This window comes from Pelmatolapia mariae, linkage group LG3_W (assembly GCF_036321145.2).
Source record: "Pelmatolapia mariae isolate MD_Pm_ZW linkage group LG3_W, Pm_UMD_F_2, whole genome shotgun sequence".
Taxonomy (NCBI): domain Eukaryota; kingdom Metazoa; phylum Chordata; class Actinopteri; order Cichliformes; family Cichlidae; genus Pelmatolapia; species Pelmatolapia mariae.
Genome location: NC_086229.1, coordinates 44,684,939 through 44,705,771, shown reverse-complemented (window position 1 = coordinate 44,705,771; position 20,833 = coordinate 44,684,939). Strand labels below are relative to the sequence as shown.

At 40.1% G+C, this 20,833-nt stretch overlaps 1 protein-coding gene and 2 long non-coding RNA genes across 4 annotated transcripts; 1 reads left to right on the top strand and 2 right to left on the bottom strand.

Annotated features, from left to right (window-relative positions):
- Positions 1-745: 745 nt before the first annotated feature.
- LOC134624493 (uncharacterized) lies at positions 746-7,776 on the bottom strand. 2 transcript variants are annotated; one of them, XR_010093570.1, is made up of 4 exons: positions 7,564-7,776; positions 3,451-3,525; positions 3,234-3,333; positions 746-1,189 (listed from the first exon to the last, which is right to left on the bottom strand). It is a non-coding gene; the product is annotated as an uncharacterized LOC134624493 (long non-coding RNA). The 2 variants fall into 2 exon arrangements; XR_010093569.1 differs by having other exon boundaries at positions 750-1,144.
- A 622-nt stretch (positions 7,777-8,398) lies between these two features.
- On the top strand, positions 8,399-9,755 carry LOC134616595 (uncharacterized). The gene is made up of 2 exons (XM_063461483.1): positions 8,399-9,099; positions 9,415-9,755. The coding sequence occupies exons 1-2, from the start codon at positions 8,416-8,418 to the stop codon at positions 9,580-9,582; spliced, it is 852 nt and encodes a 283-aa protein (XP_063317553.1). The 5' UTR covers positions 8,399-8,415; the 3' UTR covers positions 9,583-9,755.
- A 6,596-nt stretch (positions 9,756-16,351) lies between these two features.
- Positions 16,352-18,995, bottom strand: LOC134624489 (uncharacterized). Its single transcript, XR_010093568.1, has 3 exons — positions 18,353-18,995; positions 17,591-17,752; positions 16,352-17,277 (listed from the first exon to the last, which is right to left on the bottom strand). It is a non-coding gene; the product is annotated as an uncharacterized LOC134624489 (long non-coding RNA).
- Between the last annotated feature and the right edge of the window lie 1,838 nt (positions 18,996-20,833).

Genomic DNA, 20,833 nt, shown 5'->3' with positions numbered 1-20,833 from the left:
ACATTCCATTAATCCTTTTGTTTATTTTACATTTTATTCAACTGCATGCGTATTTATACAGACTATACTACACTAAATAAACTATTCTATGAATGTCTGAGTCATGAATTATTACTATAATCATTCATAATAAATATTTGTTTTTTTTTATATCAGGCCCTTGTAGAGCAAAATGTAGAATTCTGGTTTAGACAACCCAAAATGTGATGTCCACATATCTGGACGCCAGGTCCTCAATGTCACTGAATAAATGTTTTAGGTACAAGTTGTTATGTTTGTGTTGCGGATGATTTTAGGTTACATTACAAGATGAATATAAAATTAATTTCAGACTTAAACATTTTCCACGGTGCAGCATCACTGCAGCTTCTTGTTTGAGGCCTGCGTGTGGCCCACGGGAGAAAGCTCAGCCTCTTGTCCCCAACAACCCAGAACAGACTTCAATGAATGAATCTGATATTTTAATAAAATACTGCCAACAGCTTCTTCACACTTTTCACATTTCCTCATTTCTGCTGCCCAGAATGATCTCCCCTCTGTTAATACAAGTTTACAACAATCAGCCATGAACAGAACTGATGTCTGATAATGAAAATGAGAATAATGCAGGTGCCAAAACATTCAACTGTCCATATTACTGATAAGTAATATTAACAATACTTATAACACATTTTGGGCTGTTTGGTTCAATGATCTACACTCATTTTGGCTCTTAAAATGAATGTGGTGTCTTTAATATTTTTATATATTTTTCTATGAACTAAAGATGACGTCACACACAGTTTCCTTTGTCCTGTGTTTGTTTTCGCTGTGAAGATCATTCATGAAAAAATGTCTCAGCACAGGCAGGATTTTCAGCTTCCAGCTTTTATTATAAGGAGAACAATCATATTGTCAGCACAGCTGCCTGATTCACAGTCATGACAAAGAGAAAAGCAGAAACAAAGAAGATGTAGCAGCCAGTGCAGAGGGAGAAGGCAGCAATGACATCTATCAGCAGGAGCAGCTGCAAGAAGCTGAAGTCCTCCATGAACTCCAACCAGGAGTTAGGAGAGAAACCGTCGGGAGGATCCACAGATAAGGTCTAATGCTCTGCAGTTAACAGCCTGATGTTCAGCACCATTAGAGAGACCTTGGATTGATTCTGCAGTGTGACCACAAACACACCATCAGAGGCACAAAGAACCACCTTCAGGAACAAGAACAACACTCAGTCCTCTTTTGGTTTCTTTCACAATCCCTGTCTTTCTATGCATAGATAACTTTTCTACCCCCCTGTATGCAGACTGCCGGGAACGATAAACGTAGAGGAATTTAACAGGTGGCTTGACGCCTTTGATGCTCCACTTTCTGAACCACAGGAAACTTTTTCTGGCCTTGTAGATTATGATTAAGAAGGCTCCTACAAGAGCTTCCAGGTGCAGGACACTGGGTCATGATGCACTGACACGCTGTGTGAGAGGCGGCATAAATGCAGCACTGATGTTTACCTTCCCCGCTTCATTAAGTTATATTCTTTTACACACAGTTTAATCATAATGGCAGGCATCACAGCGTAGATAAGCCAGGTGTATTATCTGTTTACAGTGTTTGTTTTACAAGTGTACTGCAAGAAAGGAGGATGTGAACAGTTGGATGAGGAAGCCTCCTCTAACAGACTTGATAGCGCTTCTTGAAATATCCATCATTCGCTACAATTGTTTTAACATCGACAGCTTCATCTGAGGCGTTGCATTCACTAACAGCTTCTTCCCCTGGGCTCTCTGAACTTATTCCAGTGGTGGCATCCTATTATAACAACACTTTAATTCAGTGAGCTGAGCCATTTTTCACAAGGTTTGTAACTGCATGACTAAATGCCTGATTTTATACACCTCTGGAAATGCGTTCAAAGATAATGAGGGTCATGATCTCTGCTTCATAAACTTCAGTCTGAGACTCCAAGAGGAGAGAGACGTTTAACCCACATCCTGGGATGATTTAACGTAACCAGCCTGTTTCATTCCACACTTCAGTACTAATATGGATCTGACTGATTTATGTACAACAGTGAAGATTAAGATTCATATTGTATTTTTCCGGCATTTACTCAACATTTATTAATCAAAATTGATCCATCAGCACACTGAGTTCATCTACAGCAAAAGTGCTGCACAAATTACTCAAATGTCTCTAATTTACTGATCAATATTAAGATTTAGATATTTACATTAAGATATTAAGATTTAAGCTGTTTTGGGTTGGACCAACTTTTCTATTAACCCTTTAAAGCCAGTGGGTGCGGGCACGCTCCATTTTGCGTAACTATTTTTAAATCCCTGTAGAACCGGAGCCACGTAAGCTAGCGCAATAATTTTTTTTTTTTTTTTTTTGCATAAGAAACCGGAGGAGTTGTACTTACATCTTATGCCATCAGCTTACCCTAGGTCACGGTTTCCTTCCACATATAGCTTTGGAAAAATTACATAAAAAGCACTTGCAGCAACAAAAACATAATATTCCAGAAACACGATCAGCTGTTCATAACACTTCCTACATTGAAATAAACGTCAGCGCAAACTATCGCATGTCCGCCATTACTACTATTTTCGCGGAAAATGTAGGTTTTTGACTGTTTGACTTCATGCTTTTCTGAATAGTTTCTGGGATGCTTAGAACTCAAACTGCACTGCTTTAAATAGTTTATTTTGATGCACACGCTGTTTTCTTTGCAAATTTGCATTATAGGATTTCTTTTTTCTGCAGTATATAAAAATTGGTGTATCTCAAAAATAAAACTATGAAGACACTCAAAATAAATTTCCTGTGGTTGAAAACTATTTTTTTTGCAACTTCCTTGTATTTAAAGTTTTGAGGGATAAATCTCTTAAATTTCTCTAAGTAGAAAATGATTTTCAATTTTTTTGTAGTTTATTGCACTATTTGCAATTTATGTAATTACTATGGACTTAATGCATACATATTATTAGAATTTGGGCTATAATGGTTGTATTGATGTATAGCAACTTGAAATGGTCCCAAAAATGGCACTACAGCATGTAAAAATATACAGTAAGCTCTGGCGGCCTTGGTTATATGTTAGGTCTTAAAGGGTTAAAGAGGGAAAAGTTGTTCAGTTGGTCTCATCCACCAGATACATTGTAGGAAAAACACCAATACATGATACCAGATGTAACAGCCTGCTAACTTTTAACAATCCCAACAAAATATAAACATTAATAGTGACGACTGACCTCAGAAAGTCCAATCAGGGACCTCAGTCATCCAGATGGTTGCCATGATGACCAAGTCAACCACTGAAGCAGGAGGAGGTCAGGATTCAGAGTGAAGCTCCTGCAGCAAAAAAACATGTGAATGTAAAGTGTTTGATGGTTTTCAGGGTGGAGCACAAACAGGACCTGATGCTGTGAAAACTACACCAATGAAACACACGTCAGCAGCCAAACACACCTGGTCATCCACACAATCCTCAGCCTCCATCATGTATACAGCTGGAGATGAAGTTGAGCAGCATCATCACGTCACCTGCAGAAAGGGAGAGAGGGAGCACAGACATGTGAACCAGCTTAGAGCCGACCTCAGCTTAAAACAACACATAAACAAATAAAACGAGCCGTGAGAACAACAGACCAGCTTTGACTGCATAATGTCTTTGATTGAAGTGGTAAGTGCATACAAGCTCCACAGATATCAGTGTTAGCCGCCGTTTTCTTTGTGAGGGGGGGGGGGGGGCTCTTTTTGGCATACTCAACATACTCTTTCACATGATTCAGTTTATTTTGAAAAGTCTCAACAAGATCTTGAGCTTTATTGTGAAAGGTTTATGTGGAAACTAAACCAGCGGACACGCAATGGTTTTACCATCTTTGTTGCTAAAAACAGGCGCTTGTCCGTCTGTAGTGTGCTTATATTAAATATAAGAGAAAGAGAGACTTTAAGAAATTAATATAGCCACTACAGTGACCATCAAAACCATGAAAAAATATTGCCGTAAACAGTTTATCTTGCGACACCACGAAACAAACGATAGCGTAAAATGAAATGATAGACATTTTTATATATTATGATCCGATACATATATGATCCAACCTTGAAAATGACATGATTGTCACAGGACAGCACAGGAATGCAGTATGACTACAAACACACAATTATAGTGACACATACACATTTTTTATTTTTTTAAACAGAGCCATGAAGGTTTGGATTTTTTCCTGTAATAATAAACTACTCACATTATCTTTGTCTAATATTTAAAATAGAAAGAGCTCAGTCAGAGCAGAGAGTAACATACACTTTTATTCTCAAGTGTCTAAAATGTTTTATGTGGCTTTGATTTGAAATGAAATTTAAATAAAAGCAGCTCAGAGCTGGACCTGCTTACTTATACTAAACGCTGTGCAGGAAATATTATTCAGGGCTGAACTTGAACCAGCTGCTCTCTTTTTTGGTAGACTTCACTAAATTTAAATACATTATGATCCATATAATGCAGAAAAGATTTACACTCTTACTATAAACATTACTGTAAGTACAAAGGGCTTTCTTGAAATGTGATTTTTAATTTTAGTATTTTTGAGCCCTCATAACTTCATGAGTGTGGGACAGACCAACACATGAAACTAATTAGAGTTTCATGTAATAGATAATAGATGAATATTTCATTAAAGAGTTGATTAAAAAAAACAAGTTTGGATGCACATTAAAGGCTCAGATCATCATGCAGGCAGCTGGCTGGTCAAACCTACCCAGCAAACATGGGACGTGTCCATGCATAACTGTTTATCTGCTCGTCTGAATCACCCCTATTTGCCAGACTGCTGCTGATTAGCCTGCTCCACTCTCTGGGCGTTTATCAATATGCGTACTTGCGCGTACTTGCGTTCTCGTGTACTCGTAATACGTCATCAGTCGGAGACCAAGTACTGTTCCAATTCGAAGTACGCATCAAGCCGAGAACGCGAAAAAGTCCCGGATGTGTTCTGGATCCGCCCGTTTTATCGAGCATGCATCGGTGTGGACTTGGTACAGCTAAATATCCCAGAATGCATCTCGTCCAAAACTCGACAGCGGACTCCCGGCACATCGTTTTCAGCCCCCCCCCCGCTCGCGGACTTCTCACTACTCAGGTTAAAGAAACCCCAGCATCTGTCTATAGTATTGAGTGTCCACTAGAATAGAAATAAAAGCGTTCTAACATCTCACCTGCTTGTTTTTATTAAGGTATGTACACGTATGTACATGTACACTATTTTTATTAATAGAGGTTTCACAACTGAGGTTACAAATGATATATAAGTCACTTAGATCACTTCTAAATGTTAATGTTTGGTTTATTTCAGTGTTTTATTTGTTCCTGAGTAAACCGGTTTGGCTGTGATTAAAGTTAAGCTTCATAACATGTTACTCACAGTTACATTAAGAGGGGACGGCAGTAAAAACTCCGGACCTGTGACATCATCACGTACGCAGGTGTTCCAATTGTACATATCGCGAGTCCGTGCTCCCGTTCTCGGCGGGTACGTACTCCCGTGCGTTCTCGGCGAGTACGTACTCACCGAGAACGTGAGTACGTACTCGCGTACTTGGGCATTGATAAACGGCCTCTGTGTGAGGATGTCACATGACAGAAGAAAAACGTGCCACACACTTCTGTGGACAGCTCCTTCAACCTGCTCAACAGTGTTTGCGTGACCCAGCATTTGAACTCTTTGACCTCATTAGCTGTCCCCGTGCCTCCTCTCGCTCTCTGCCCTCCACCTCCATTTTCTTGAAAATAAAAGAGGGGACAACTTGACTCGGGGAAAAAAAGACATGAAAGATGAAAATGTAGAGTGGCTATTATTTCCATCTCATCACCTGTTATATGAATACAGACTTGCTGGAATGTGCGTCAACACCAAACCTCATGCTAACAATCCAGTACAAGAATCCCTCCATCTGTCAGTCAGTCTCACAGGTTAAATGTCAGCTGAAGCAGGGCTTTTCATGTGTCGATGTATATCAGATATGAAATCATCTATTGTTTGTTTCATACACTGTTTACGGCAATATTTTTTCATCATTTATGACGGTCACCGTAGTGACTACATTAATTTCTTAAAGTTCTGTCTTTCTCTTATATTTAAAATAACCACACTATGGACGGACAAACCACAGTTTGAGGCGTCGCTTTATTAACAGTAAAACCATCTTGTGGCGCTGCTTGTTTATTTTCCACCTTTCACAATAAAGCTCAAGATCCTATTGACACTTTTCAAAATAAACTGAAATGATGAAAAAATACATTCTCAAACATGAAATTTCAGAATCACTACCAAACAAATTACCTCAAATAAAAACATGACTACATAATTATAAATGCCGCTTACAGTCACCACATGGATGCAGGCATAGCGAATACCAGCATGGCCAGTGAAGATGCGGCAGAACCAAGTAAATCCAAACAGAAAGACCAGTCAAAACAAGTCGAGGACCTTATTCCTAAACTAGGGGCTACCTCCATAGCATGGACATGGTTTGGTTATGAAAAGTCTGACATGGACCAGAAATCTGTACTATGGAAATTATGTTGCAGACCGATCCCCACCACAGACTCAAACACAGCAAACCTCGTTCCCACCTACACAAGAATCACTTAAAGAGCATGGAGTGAGTTTATGGATGAAAAGCAAAAATGAGCTGTCAAGTTTCATGCATCGCTCAAAACACTCACCTCCAGGTACACGACGGCCAGCTGAAAACACGTCATGCACGTCGAGTTGGAGGAGTTTTATTTTAGTCATATGGCACAGCCCTAAGCTGAGCGGACTTATTTAGTGGAGGAGTGACACTGAATCGAAGTAAATGTGAAAGAGGATGACTTCAAACAGTGAAAGCCACTTTAGTTACACACCTCTGTGTGACTTATTCCCTCTGTCAATACTGACGGTCCTCAAATGTCACACAGTGTGAGCCTTATCCAGTATAAATCCAAATGAATTCATACTACACTGGGAATGTTTCTTGGAGTCATTCCTAAAAACTGCATATCCAACGATCATCAGTTCAAACAACTGTACAACAAAGGCTCAGCTTCACTATATACTTTATAAAGATCCTTATAAAGACGCCACACCCTAAAGGAAAAAGGGACACGGAAGGTGGCGTTTAGTTTCGTGCTTTGTATTTCTAAAACTCTACAATAAAGTTACACTTGCCTTTTGTGGTGTCGGGGTCAGACAAAAAGATGTAACTGGAAGTAATTTAAACATATTTCCACCCTCAGAAAGCGTGTGGCAGAAAATAAACCCGCAGACTCTGTTTAGAAATGCCGACGAGGCCCGTGTATGCTAGGCTTGTTAGCCTTGCTAATATGCGGGACAATAGTCCTTCTAGTCTGGTCAAAGTAGCACAGTTAGCACGTGTCTCATTAGCTCAAAATTATCTTAACTGTTATAATAACCATCTGGATGAGCCAAAAACTCAACATTTCCTGGATATATCTCACAAACCCTGAAGGTTTTAGTCAGTGCGAGCAAAGCTAACGAACAACGAAAATGGCTGATAGCTCAGAAAGCTCACCTAGAGTCTGAAGACCTCTCAAATCCCAAACTGTAGGTAAGAAACTGACCAGGATCTTTTCCATGTCTTTAAATGGTTTTCCTGAAAACACTGTGAGGTTAGAATCCGTTTACTTGACTTGCTTCTTCCGCTGCCCGACACCAGCCGACAAGAACCAGAAAAGCTGCAAGTACATGGCTTCAGCAGTGGCATCTACTTCCGGTACTTTTATCTTAAAAGTACTCTGTAACAACGAAAAACTATAAATGTACAGCAAAATGTAGTTGATACACATGTGTATCTAATATTACTTACTTAGTGTTAATATAATATGCTGCTTGATTTTGCTCTTGCACTCTATCCGGTCTTTAAGTCTGATGTCATTAGCCATGTCTGAGCCCAACCTCCGCTGCAGTCAAAGATCACTGCAGTATCACTGAGAGTTAAAAACTGTCTAAATTCTTTCATCCTGAATAAAATATTCAGCGTTGCCCTTTATCAGGTGTAACAATAAAGTTTAACATCCAGGCATCCATGAAAACAGAATTATTAACTTCAACGGAGTTAGAAGTTAGCAGGAAGTTAGCTCGCTAGTTTCCACGTTACGTTAGGTTTATACCATGTTCTGACTGAGGGAATTCTGAAAAAATGAAAACCTACAGTTCTGCTATCACTTCCATCATAAGTGATAGTTTGGGCCTGAGATCACGTCATCATTACAGAAACCTGACACCGGGTCATTTGCATACTGACAGTGATTGGATGTTGGACGTCCCTCATGCCCAGGGCAGAGCAGCTCCCGTTGACCGTCCCACATCTGAGAATTTGCGCGTCAAGTCAAGTGAGCCATCTTTCATCCAGCACTCTGTAAGAATGAGGCTTCTTCAGCTGTTCGTATTTGCTTTCTTCATCTTCGCCGGTTGCAGTCAGGGACGGATACCACATGTGAGAGTTATTTTAGGAGACCCGTTTACGCTTCCAGAAAACTGTCAGACCGATGAAGAGGGTGATCTGTACCGGCTTGATCTTTACGGGACCCCCGAGGTGAAGGTGGCAGCCCACAAGCAAGGCGTGTGGACACCGACTGAGGTTTACCGAGAGCGCATCGGTAAAAACTCGTCGGTCGTGTTTAATCCCGCAGTTTATACCGATACTGGGGTGTATGAGTTACGATGCGGCGCTCGGAGGGTGGATGTTCAGGTCAAAGTTGTCATGTCCTCTGAAAGATGCGTCAGCGAGGGAGACGCGGTGAGCCTGCCCTGCTACTCTTCAACTACAGGGAAAGCGCGTTGGTCTGTGCGGTGGGAGAAAAACGGAGAAGACGTGTTAAAGCGGAATTCCTGGGAAGACACCGGGGCTGCTGCGGGCAGACTGTCGCTGTCCCCGGACTGGGTCTCACACGGAAACTTTTCTTTAACCTTGAAGCAAGCTCAGAAAGACGATCAGGGGGATTACTTCTGCTACATCCAAGATGAAGTCGTGATTGCTGTGAGGCTGACGGTCACCGGCCAGAGGAGCCCGGATCAGAGCAACAGCACCCGTCCTCCGTTTGTGCCTGTGAGTATTCAGGGATGTCACATGTACGAGCCCAGGGCACACGACTTTGGAAAGTGTGGAAATGTCTCTGGAAGGCAGCGTAGAGGGTAGCTGAGGTTGCACTTGAGCGGTTGCACTTACTGAAGTGCGTTACCTCAGACTATGACACACTAGTTTGCCATTTTCATCTGTTTTTATGCAACATATCCTGGTAATTAATAGATTAATAGAATGTAATAGAAAATACAGATATTTGTGTGAAAATGTAATCAAAGTAAGAAGTTGTCAGAATAAAAGTCTAAATCTGAGTGCATTTCTGTTGTTTTGTCTCTGCAGCCGGCACCGAGAGCCTGTGAAGAAAGTAGAATTCTGCCTGCGGTGATCATTACAGCCGTGGTGTGTTTGCCTGTCGGCCTTTTGATTGGCTGGTTAATGACATCATGCTGCTCCAGAGGTGCCTCATACAGACACTGCGGTCGACCAAATGAAGCCTATGGACCATGAGAACCTCTACTCTTCCTCCTCCTCTTCAGCACATCTGTCAGCAGCTGCCTCTCCTTAACAATGCCAGCTTTTATGAACGCGCTTTAGTGTGCACTTAATGTTGGCGTTTCCATAGTCACAAATGATAACAATGACCATTCACATATGATTTTAGATTAAAACTTAATTTGATCTGTTTCATTGTTAAAATCTATGCCTATATTTGTATATATATTTTCTAAATAAACTGTCTACTTCCTGTCTGAGTGAGGATGTTTGATGTTTTCAAAAAAAGTGCCTCCAGTCCACATACAGACCTCCTGTTTGATTATCGGTAAAGTCTGGACATTTGCAGATTGCACTGTTATTTTTTTTCCCCTTTATTTATCCAGGTAAAAATCTCATTGAGACTCAAATCTCAGTTTCAACAGAGACCACCTGTACTATCATGGGCTTGAGTTTTATGTTAAAGGTTCATCTTTCCAAACAGAAGCGTAAAAAAACTAGATAGATAGACAGACAGACAGACAGACAGACAGCATCAAAACCACACTGGTACTTACCAAAGAGACACTGCATGCAGCTGCACGGTTTCAAGTTTTTAATAGAGTCCCCTCATGACAATATTAATCCATCTTATTTCTGATTATAGTACAGAAAACTGTGAAACATTATTTAAAACTTTGTTTATCGCAACATCCATTTTTTTAAATTTATTTATTTATTTACTTATTTTTTACACAGAGCCATATAGGTTTGGATTTTTTCCCGTAATAATAAACTACCGGTGTTATATTTGTCTAGTATTTAAATTTAGTGATCGGAAACAAGTAACAAACGTACAAAAATTTTTTTAAAAAACCACAAAGGAGTCAAACACTTTTTCACACCACTGAACAGTAAGATGGACAAAGAAGCAGCTTCAGTAACCAGAAGAACTGAAAGGACCAGAGTTCAGATCTCTGGATCAGTCTGAGTCTTCCAGATGTTACTAACCTCTCTTAACTGTTAGCTAGTAAAAAAAAAAAAAAAACCAAAAAACTTTGTTATTTGGAATTTTCTTTTGCTGTTTTAAATCTGCCAAATGTGCAGTTAGCGTTACATCTCTCACAAACTCACATCCAGAATCTTCACAACAAAAACAAAATGTAAACCAATGTTAAAAAGGAACTTTGACTTTTTCCGCTTGAGGGCTTTCATATGCTGATTTAGCTCTGCTATTCTACTGATCTGGCTCCAGACTGGCACTGATCTTTTCCTCCTCTTTTTTTGTCATCTCCCAGATCCAGGATAAAAACTCTGATCAGGAACCATGTTTATCTTGCTGTCGGGTTCACAGATGAGCAGGGGAGGTTCTCACCGTGGATGCGGCGGACAAATCTGCAGCAGCTGTGCGATGCAGTCACGTCAAAATGGACCAAAGCCACTGAGGAATGTTTCCAGCACCTGTGATAATTACAGATGGGAAACAAATCTTTTTAAACATAGAAAAACTCATTCTCCTCACAGTTTTTGATCCATTCCCGAAATCTTTTATTTCCCAAAGATGAACATCAGTTGGAGGAAGTGACAGGCGCTGTTCTTTCCTTCTAACTCTCAGACTGAAACATCTACAGCTGAAACCAGACTTCATTATTTTTACCTCTATTACATCACAGCCGACCATCATTTAGTTACAGTCAGAAACTTGTTGTCATGTTTATGGAGGCAGGAGGTTTGGCTTTTTTTTTTATTATTATTTTAAATCAGCCAAAAGAGGGCGCTGCTGGTAGCAAAGGGATTTCATTCACAGAAAAAGTGCTGCACAAATAATTCATCTGTCTCTAAATACTGATTAATGTTATTGTGATTTACCAGCTGTTTGGGGTGGACCAACTTTTCAGTTAGAGGGGAAAGTTCTTCAGTTGGTCTCATTCTCCTGATATATTAGAGGGAAAACACCAATACATGATACCAGATGTAACAGCCTGCTAATTTTTATCACAACGAAATATAAACATCAACAGTGAAATAACAATGAAGACTGTGAAAGTGAAAACAGGGACCTCAATCATACAGATGGTTGCCATGGTGACCAAGTTATGGAGCCAGAAGCCACTGAAGCAGAAGGAGGAGGTCAGGATTCAGAGTGAAGCTCCTGCAGCAAACAAACATGTGAATGTAAAGAGTTTGATGGCTTTATAGGAAATCTTCTTGTTTTTTGTTAAGTTACTAACACTGACCTATGAATCATTCAGGTGGATAACTCCTGACTGAACTGTGTACACATAACAAATTACTTGGCAGTGAACTGATTTAAAACTGTTTCTTTAGGCACTTTGTTAGCAGCAGCCTGTCAAAAACACATAAATTATTGCCAGTCACCTGTTTGGAACAAGCCAAACTGGAAATGGGAGGAACACACTGAGGTGTGCCGAAATTATACAGCAGCCTCATTTCAGCATGACAATGATCCCAAACACACTGCCAGTGCAGTAAAATCATACCTGGATAGAAAAACACACAGTGGAGCACTATCAGTCATGGGTTGGCCTCCCCAGATCCTGGGACTCAACATTACTGAAGCAATGTGGGATAATCTAGAGGCAGAAACATCCAAAAAGCTTTGACTGTCCATCAAGAAGCGTGGAGAAGTATTCCTGAAGAAATTACAAGAAATCTTGTCTAAGAGAGTTCAGACTGTGAAGATGAATAAAGGTGGTTGTTGCGGGATGTGGTCTGAGAGGCGGCTGCAATGGAGGTGGACGCACCTGAGCGGCATCCGCTATCTCGCCTCGCCGGCTTAAAAGTCTGTGCTGGTTCCTGAGTTTGGTTGTTGTTGCTGGTGTGTGTTTGGCAGCGTGCTGGAAAGCTGCAGTTGTGTCTGTAAAAACAGTAACTGGGAATAAAAGTGTATGCTGGAAAGCATGAACATGTGGTCGGGGCTGTCGTGGGGTATTTACAGTGGTCAAATCACTGACTTACAAGCTGGTTAGAATGGTACAAACTCTTTTTCTCTTATATACTTTATTTCTATGTGTGTTTGCACGTTTCAATAAATAACAGAATTGTTCTGTTGGGATATTTTTAAGCCATGAATTTGTTAATCCTACTTCTCCATTGTTTAATATAAGAACTAGTTGGTTGCTGTGCTGAGATTAATGGGAAGCTGTGTGAACCATTTTAAAACTAATTTTTACATCTAATAATAACAACAACATTGTAAATTATTATAATGAACATGGGTAACAGACCACAGCAGAAAGATTTACTGCTGCAGAAGCCTCGAGAAAAATGGAGACGCGTCACACACAAGATCTCAGTAAGATCAGACCCAAAACTGGCCACAAGTTCCTGAAGGAGGACGAGGCCCTGACTGCTAAAGTAATTCTGGTCACCAGTAATGTGCTGAGTGAAGCCAACACCTTACTGGTGTTTGTCATGTCAGAATGTTTGCTGTTGAAAAAAATGTCTGTGCTGATAAAACAACTTGTGGGCTGAGTATCTGAGCATGTAGTGTTTGGGGCAGAACGATGAAACCTCAGATTAAATAAGCAGCATGGGCATTTGGTTTGGAGCCAGAATGTTCAACACAATGTTCCAGCTGATCTGACAGGGTCAGTGTCTTTAGGCACTTTAGCCACACACTTCTCTGTGTGAACAACCTCTGTGAGCACCATTAGTCCTGCTATATCAGCCTTAGGATCAAAAAGGCAGCATAAACTACAGCAATTTATACTTCACTGTGTGCCCAGACTAAACACACACACAAACACAGCCTTACTGCTGCCTGTTTGGGTGGGGGGGGGGGGGGGGGGGGGGGGGATTGTATTTGGCTTGCCTTATTGCTGCCTGCAAGCGGCAAAGGCAGCAGTAAGGCTGTGTTTGTGTGTGTATTGCAGGCCTGCAGCAACCCGCCCTGCTGCCTGCACAGCTGCAGGCCTGCAATACACACACAAACACACACACACACACACACACAAACACACACACACCTACACCTACACACACAGACAAAACATTTCAAGGATTGTACATTAACATAAAACTGTTGTACACACACACACACACATGAAGAGAGAGAGAGTATGCATAGTATGCAAACAGCTACCAAACAGCCATCATAATTCGTCATACAATGAGAACAGGAGAAATCAACAATTGACATGACTAATTAATATTAAAATCTGTAACATAATGTATTGTTTGGAGTTTAGTCTGTTAGTGTTGCTATCTTTACCATTTCTTCTTGGAGCAACTGTAACCCACATTATTTCCTTAGGGATTAATAAAGTATTCTGACTCTGATAGTTTCAGGATGACCTGCCATTTATCCAATGACACATCTGCTTAGCTGTATCTTTTGCTCGTTTCTCCTCCTTTGCTTTTCTATTTTTTCTAAACTGAGCACCTGATGGCTTTGAACTTTTCTTGTCCATCTTCCATTGGTTTTAATTTTGCAGTCCAGTATGAACACAAATCCCTCAACCCGAGGATCACCACAACATAATCTAACACACCTACACCTTAGTTCACAGATTCACTTTGTCTAGGGTTTATTTCTGAGATTTCACACAACCCAGGATTCCAATCATGAATACATAATGGGCTTGGATTTACATTATTATGAATGAAATGTGCTCTATTTGGAAGCAGCCGGCCCCCGTCCCCTTTCGATGGGTTGTGTGTGAGACTTTAAATCATCAAAACTGTAAATTAAAAAAATATATATTTTATTGATCCCTTTACCCAAGTCCTAAAGTGTATATTTATTATACACTAATATACATATTATACACTTTACTCTTGTTATATTGATTGTTTGTTTACTTGCACTGCTGTAACTGGAGCCTCGTCCTCTCGTCTCTCTATGTACTGGACTGTATGTAGCGGAGATGACAATAAAGTTTACTTTGACTTTAGCAGCGAGCAGGCGCACCGAGGGCTCTCGCGCTCACTTTTCGTGTATAGAATTTCGAAACAACATTGGTGCAAATTATAAGTCTGTATCATAATGTCTGCTGTTTTTGTGTTTGTTGGTTTGTTTTTATTTTGTTTTTTGTCTTGCGAGTTGGTTATTAGATGCTGCTCCAGCCGGTCAGAGAATCCCCCGCCGCCCCGCCCTCTCCTCTCTGCGCCGCAAGCAGCAGGCGCACCTCGCAAACGAAGGGCGCTCTTTCTCCCAGCAAATGGGCGATAGAAAACTGATCGGTGCCTATGCCATTCCTAATATGCGCTGGCATGACGTCGGGGCAGCATGAGTACGAGCAATTTTTTTTTTTTGCTGATGCCCGTGATGCCGCCACTGGGGAGCGCCATATTGGGACCTCCACAGTAACCGGAAACACGTGACCTCCACAGTGACCGGAAACACGTGACCTCCACAGTAACCGGAAACACGTAACTTCATTTAGATCGACTTTGACAGCGAAAACTAAATTTATTTTTGTTACTATTGATGCTACTGATAAATAAATTTGATTCTAAGTGTTTTAACCCAGATTGTTTAAAAATAAATTATTTATCAGCACTTTTCGCGGACAGCTGTTTCCGCTGAATCAGCTGTTTCGCTGATTTTTTCTTTTTTTTTTTTAACGGCACATTGTTTTGTGCGTTCTGATTGCTGTAGACCATTGTCAATTAATCTAGTGCCGTTTCTTCTGCACAGCAGCGGTCCCCAACACCCAGGCCCGTTTGATACCGGGCCGCGAGAGTTGAGGCTCATGTGTGAAATCTATGCTTTTCAGGGTTTTTAATCGTTAAGTCGGGTTCCCTGGGTCTTTTCCCGTGTAGTAGTCGTGTGTCTTATTTTGAAAGAACTATTTACGCGTTACCATAGCGACCAGAGAGCGTCAAGAAGCAGAGAGGAGGGTGTTGCTCTCAATGTTGTTGGTGCATTTCATGAGCACTCTGCTAGTAAAGTTACACAATCACACAGTGAATTCACGTTTATTATTATATTTACAAAATATCACAGTTTTTGTCTTTGTCTGTATCATTTTATTTTGTTGTATTTATCCGTGACACCTTAAAGGCCGGTCCGTGAAAATATTTTCTGACATTAAACTGGACCATGGTGCAAAAAAGGTTGGAGACCGCTGCAGTACAATACAGAATGAGTTTAGTTTGTCGAATTTATATAAATATTTGATCGCTAACAGTGTGACTCTGAAGTGCTGTACTGTATGTTTGTAAGTTTTCCCGGCAAACACAACAATGCCGACGAAACGTTTTGCACGGTTTCATTTTATAATGGACTTATGTTTCTACGAAGGTTTGAACTTGTGTGTTTAAACAAAAGAAAAAAGTGTGAAAATGTTCGTGTCTGTCTGAGGAAAGTGTATAAAGCATGTAGTGAGGGGTTTTACAGTCTTAAAACATGTGTAATAATTGTAAAAAATAAAGTTGGCTACTTCGCAGATTTCACCTACCGCGGGTTATTTTTAGAACGTAACTCCTGCGATTAACGAGGGACTGCTGTATTACTAATAGTAGAGTCTGGGGCATCTAATTGATTCCTTCCTACCATCTTTCCAGAAATATAAGTGATCTGGAAGCTGTTAGGCTTACTTACAGCAGTAGCACTTTTTGTACCTGCAGAAACTCCAGGACACATTTACTAAGTGTTTGTTGCTGTATGTACTGCAGCTGCAGCTTTGAAATTTTTTTGAGAGTTAATACTTTGGCTATAGTGTTTTGTTATGAAATGTACAAGAGTAAAAGTGTTTTTAGCATGTGCTTCAAAGATAAGTTTGACTGGGAACCTCAAAGCTCAATAACCTGTATCAACAAAAATTCACTGCAGCCTGTGTGATATTTGATGCGTCATAATTTATTCCAGTCTATCTTGCAAATACATATTTTCATTGCAATGTCATGCACAAACACACACAACTATTAGATCCTTAAGATCAAACCTGTGTCATTCTTTTGGTCCACTGCAGTGTAGTAGTCAAACAAGAAGAAGTGAAGTGGCCACAAATGGCCAGCACAGAGCCCAGAGGGTTAATGCGTAAAATGTGTAACAATATTATTGATTACCGGGTAATACATTAATGTTAATATCAACAATCAGCTTTTTACTCTAAAGTTACAAGTATAAACAATGCTGTTAAATTTACACTTAAATTTTTGACTATAAGTATGGACACAAAACAAGTGAACAACATTTTATAATAAGTTTAACTGGAATTCTGTACACTGAAAAACAAATAACACATAAAAAACACAAACAGCAGGGCCTTCATCTGTCCATTAAATGTCAAACGTCGCATTGACCCATAGTCCCTGCTTGTCAGCACATGCTTTTAAAAAGAGCTCCATGTCCTCTGCAAACTGAAAAACAAAGAGGAAGAAGTCCCTCTACACAAAAACACTGCAGATGACAGGCCAGCAAACATCTATTGATCTGTTTGAATGCCTCCTCATCATGTGAGCCTTAAAGTTGTTTTTGTAAGAAGACTAAGATCACACTGAGGGCATTTGATTTTCATGGACTTTCCACAAGCCACAGTTTCATTTAGCACAGAGGGTAGAACACATGAATGTTCTACTGAAGATTCAGAATGTTGCAGATGCTGAAGACAAGACAACGAGAGGGAGACGGGGCTCCACGGAGAGTTCAGTGGGGAGCAGTCCTAAACGCTGACATGACAATAATTGCCTTGCCATATCCCCACGCTGTATGACTGTCATGTTACAGACAGGGCAGTGAAAGTGCACCGGCATATCATTTGTCTGTAAGAGAGGACAAAAAAAGAAAAAAAACAACAACATGTAATTTAAATGTAGTTGTATAGAATGCAATCAGTTTATCTAACAATCAGATTGTACATATTAACAAAAATATCCAAGCCATCCTCAATAATTAAAGCAAAATGGTGTGGATCACAAGAGCTGTCAGGAAATGCGGTGAACAGAAAAAAATACTATTTAATAAAAACACACAATGTGAAAAGCAACTTTTAAGTCAACAGAGAGACTGCAGCAGTGCTGAAAAGAAGTGCATATTTATAACTTTAACTATGAGGTATATTTAATACCAACATACCTTTGAAGGCAAAGCATTTTTAATGTGTCCATTTATATGCTCCTCAATCTTTGCCCTGACAGTAGGGCTGAGAGTGGGGCACAGAGGGCAGTGAAACAGCCAACACGTGGTGCATTCCTGCAATTCTGGCTTGGTGGCAGAATTCCAATTTGATATTTGCATCTAAAACAGAGAGAAAAACAGATAAACACCATATACACATTTAACTTCAGGTTTTAGCAGAATTAACACGTTACAGTTAGCATGTAAGAGATTTGGGGAGAAAATTCTTTATAAAAACATAATTTACAATACACTTTTATTTGTGACATAGGTATCTATTGACATATAACAGACAATTTAACAAAGGCTAACTAAAGTCTGGGCAATAAAAAAGCAGAACAGAATGGAATAGACAATATTAGTATTTATAAATGTATAAATCTCTTTGTGACGAACTTTACAATGCTCATTCGAAAGACATGAATAAAGCGCAATATGCAGTAAATGGAACAATGTGCATTGATGTCAGATAGTGAAAAGCAGTGAAGTGAATTTGTTCATAACAAACAAAAATCTAATACGTCCGAAACTGACCACTAAATGCTAACCAGAGGTGTCAAAAGTACACACATTCCTCACTTAACTTTAGATACCTCGGGGGTCTGACCGTTGTTGTAACGCTAACAAAGTGCCGACGTAATCAGTGTAAGCAAAGTAGATGATTCCTAGAAGTACATAATTATTAACGGCAAATTTATCCATGGAAGACTCTGTACCAACCTTTACGATCAATTTGCAATGGTAATGATCCATGCAGGAACGAGACAAAAAAAAAAAGAAAAAAAAGTCCATGCAGGAACGTATTTCCGCCTACTGTGGAGGTCACGTGTTTCCGGTTACTGTGGAGGTCACGTGTTTCCGGTTACTGTGGAGGTCCCAATATGGCGCTCCCCAGTGGCTGCAGCCAGACCCTTCTCTGCGAGTGCGCTGAGAGAAACGGAGACAGGCAGACAGAGGAGAGCTGAAGTTCGACCAGGTACCAAAGCAAATCATTCGTACTGTACAAATGATGTAAATATGACGGTTTATCACGAAAGATTGATATCAAACTGATCACTTGACCCACATTACGTTACTTCAAGTGAATCAACAAATGGCGAAATGAAAAGCCGAACAACAACAATGCTGTTTTTTTTTTTAGAGAGAGTCTTAGCTTACATGTATGTTTATTTCATATTTTCAGTTGTTACCCTCCACGGCTAAATAAATCGGTTTCAGTAATGTACTGATATACAAGAATGGACATAAGGGGCTTCTTTCAAAGAAAAAACTCTGGTAGTATTTTATATATTATGCTTTGTATGTTGTTCAGTATATTTCTATGCAAAACAAGAGGAACTTCAATACACAGCAGTATATTCATAGTTTAAATCAGATATTTACATACACTTTATGGAAAACACAAGAACATTTTTTTACTGTACAACATCAATTTAGAGTAAACTTGTTTTGTTTTGGATAAATAAATATTGAAATATCTTTTGAATTAGTTAAATGTCAGAATAAAGAGAGACAGAGCCGTCTATGTTTTATCACTTTCATCAAATTTAGGAGTACATATACACTAAGTTTATTGTTAATTAATAAGAAAACGCCAGACAATTCCATTCTGAGCTGAAGAAGCTTCTGATAGGTTAGTAGAGTCCATGTGAGTAAATTGGTGGCACACCTGTGGATGCATATAAGGCAAAACACAGAGCCTGTTTCTGTGACATGGGAAAATCAAGAGATGTCAACCAAAACACCAGGAAAAGAATTGTGGAGCTCCATAAGTGTGGCTCAGTTTTGAATACAGTTTGGTGCCATTTACAATTAAGAAATACAGATAGTTTCTCTCTTTACTCTTAAAGTTAACAAATATGTTTTTTATATTTATCAATCTAAAAAAAATAAACATTTAGTGTGATTTCATGTTACAATTAAAAAAGTGTTTGTTTTGATCTGAAGAGTTTATAAATATCTGGTTTCAACTGTATATTTGATGATGTTGGTGTTTGGCTTGTTTGTCAGCACAAAGCGGGAGAGAGAGGAGCAGAGAGGGAGAGAGAGGAGCAGAGAGGGAGAGAGAGGAACAGAGAGGGGGAGAGCAGCAGAGAGGGGGAGAGAGCAGCAGAGAGGGGGAGAGAGGAGCAGAGAGGGAGAGAGAGGAGCAGAGAGGGGGAGAGAGGAGCAGAGAGGGGGAGAGAGGAGCAGAGAGGGGGAGAGAGGAGCAGAGAGGGAGATGGAGAATGAGGACAGAACAGAGATGGAACAAGAGCAGGTGAGACACACATGTTAGTCAAATATTTGTTTACCAAAAGTATCACCGTATCATAGGTACTCATGTATCTCGTAGCTAGTGTTTCTTTTTAGGTTTGTTATTTTTCAAATTCTATATTTATTAAGTTATGCAGGCTTGTTTGCACAACAAGGCTAAATAATTATATAAACTTTTCAGAATCTAAATAGTGGACTTTGGTAGAATTAAAAAATAAGTGTAGTGCAGGTCTATGATGATTTTTAGTGCTACTATCATCTAGTTCTGATTCTGGTTCTGTCTTGGTTAAATCCTAAGTAGTCCTGATTTTGAGCTGTTGTAGTCCTGTTTTAATTCTGGATCAGTTCTGGGTTTGGTTGAATTGGGGTTTAGTCCCTGTGTCTCGATACAGCCCCGACTTTGTTCTGCCTTGCTGCTTAAAAAACTAGTTTAAGGTGTCCTGCACATGCAGGGCTCGCAAAATCGCTAGCCCGACGTCCCGAAGCTAGCGATATCTCCGGTCGGGCGACCAAAATCTATCTCAGCCCCGCCCGTCGGGGTGTCTTATAGCCCAGCGAGCGGGGCTGAGATAGATTTTGGTCGCCCGACCGGAGATATCGCTAGCTCCGGGACGTCGGGCTAGCGATTTTGCGAGCCCTGACATGTGATATATATTTTTTCCCTATATGAAGTCATTCTTTTTTGAACAAAACTCAAAACAAGCCAATTAATCTTTCAGTCATTTCTAACCCCCCCCCCCCCCCAAAAAAAAAAAATCCCACACGCACACTACCCTTTAGGGCTAAGCCCCGGGTGTTTCAAATGTCTGGCTCCGCCTCTGCTGTAAACATTAAAGGTCCACTAAGGTATTCTCCCACACAGATAACAGAGCCCAGATCAACAAGATATGTATTCTTGATGATTGGGGGCGTAGGCGTTTATGGCAGTCATGGGCTCTGATAACT

What these genes read in the sequence shown, in the direction of transcription:
- LOC134616595 (XM_063461483.1), top strand. Translation starts at nt 8,416, where the DNA reads ATGAGGCTTCTTCAGCTGTTCGTATTTGCTTTCTTCATCTTCGCCGGT. An exon ending in CCCGTCCTCCGTTTGTGCCT is followed by an intron (nt 9,100 to 9,414) that starts GTGAGTATTCAG and finishes TTGTCTCTGCAG; the next exon opens with CCGGCACCGAGAGCCTGTGA.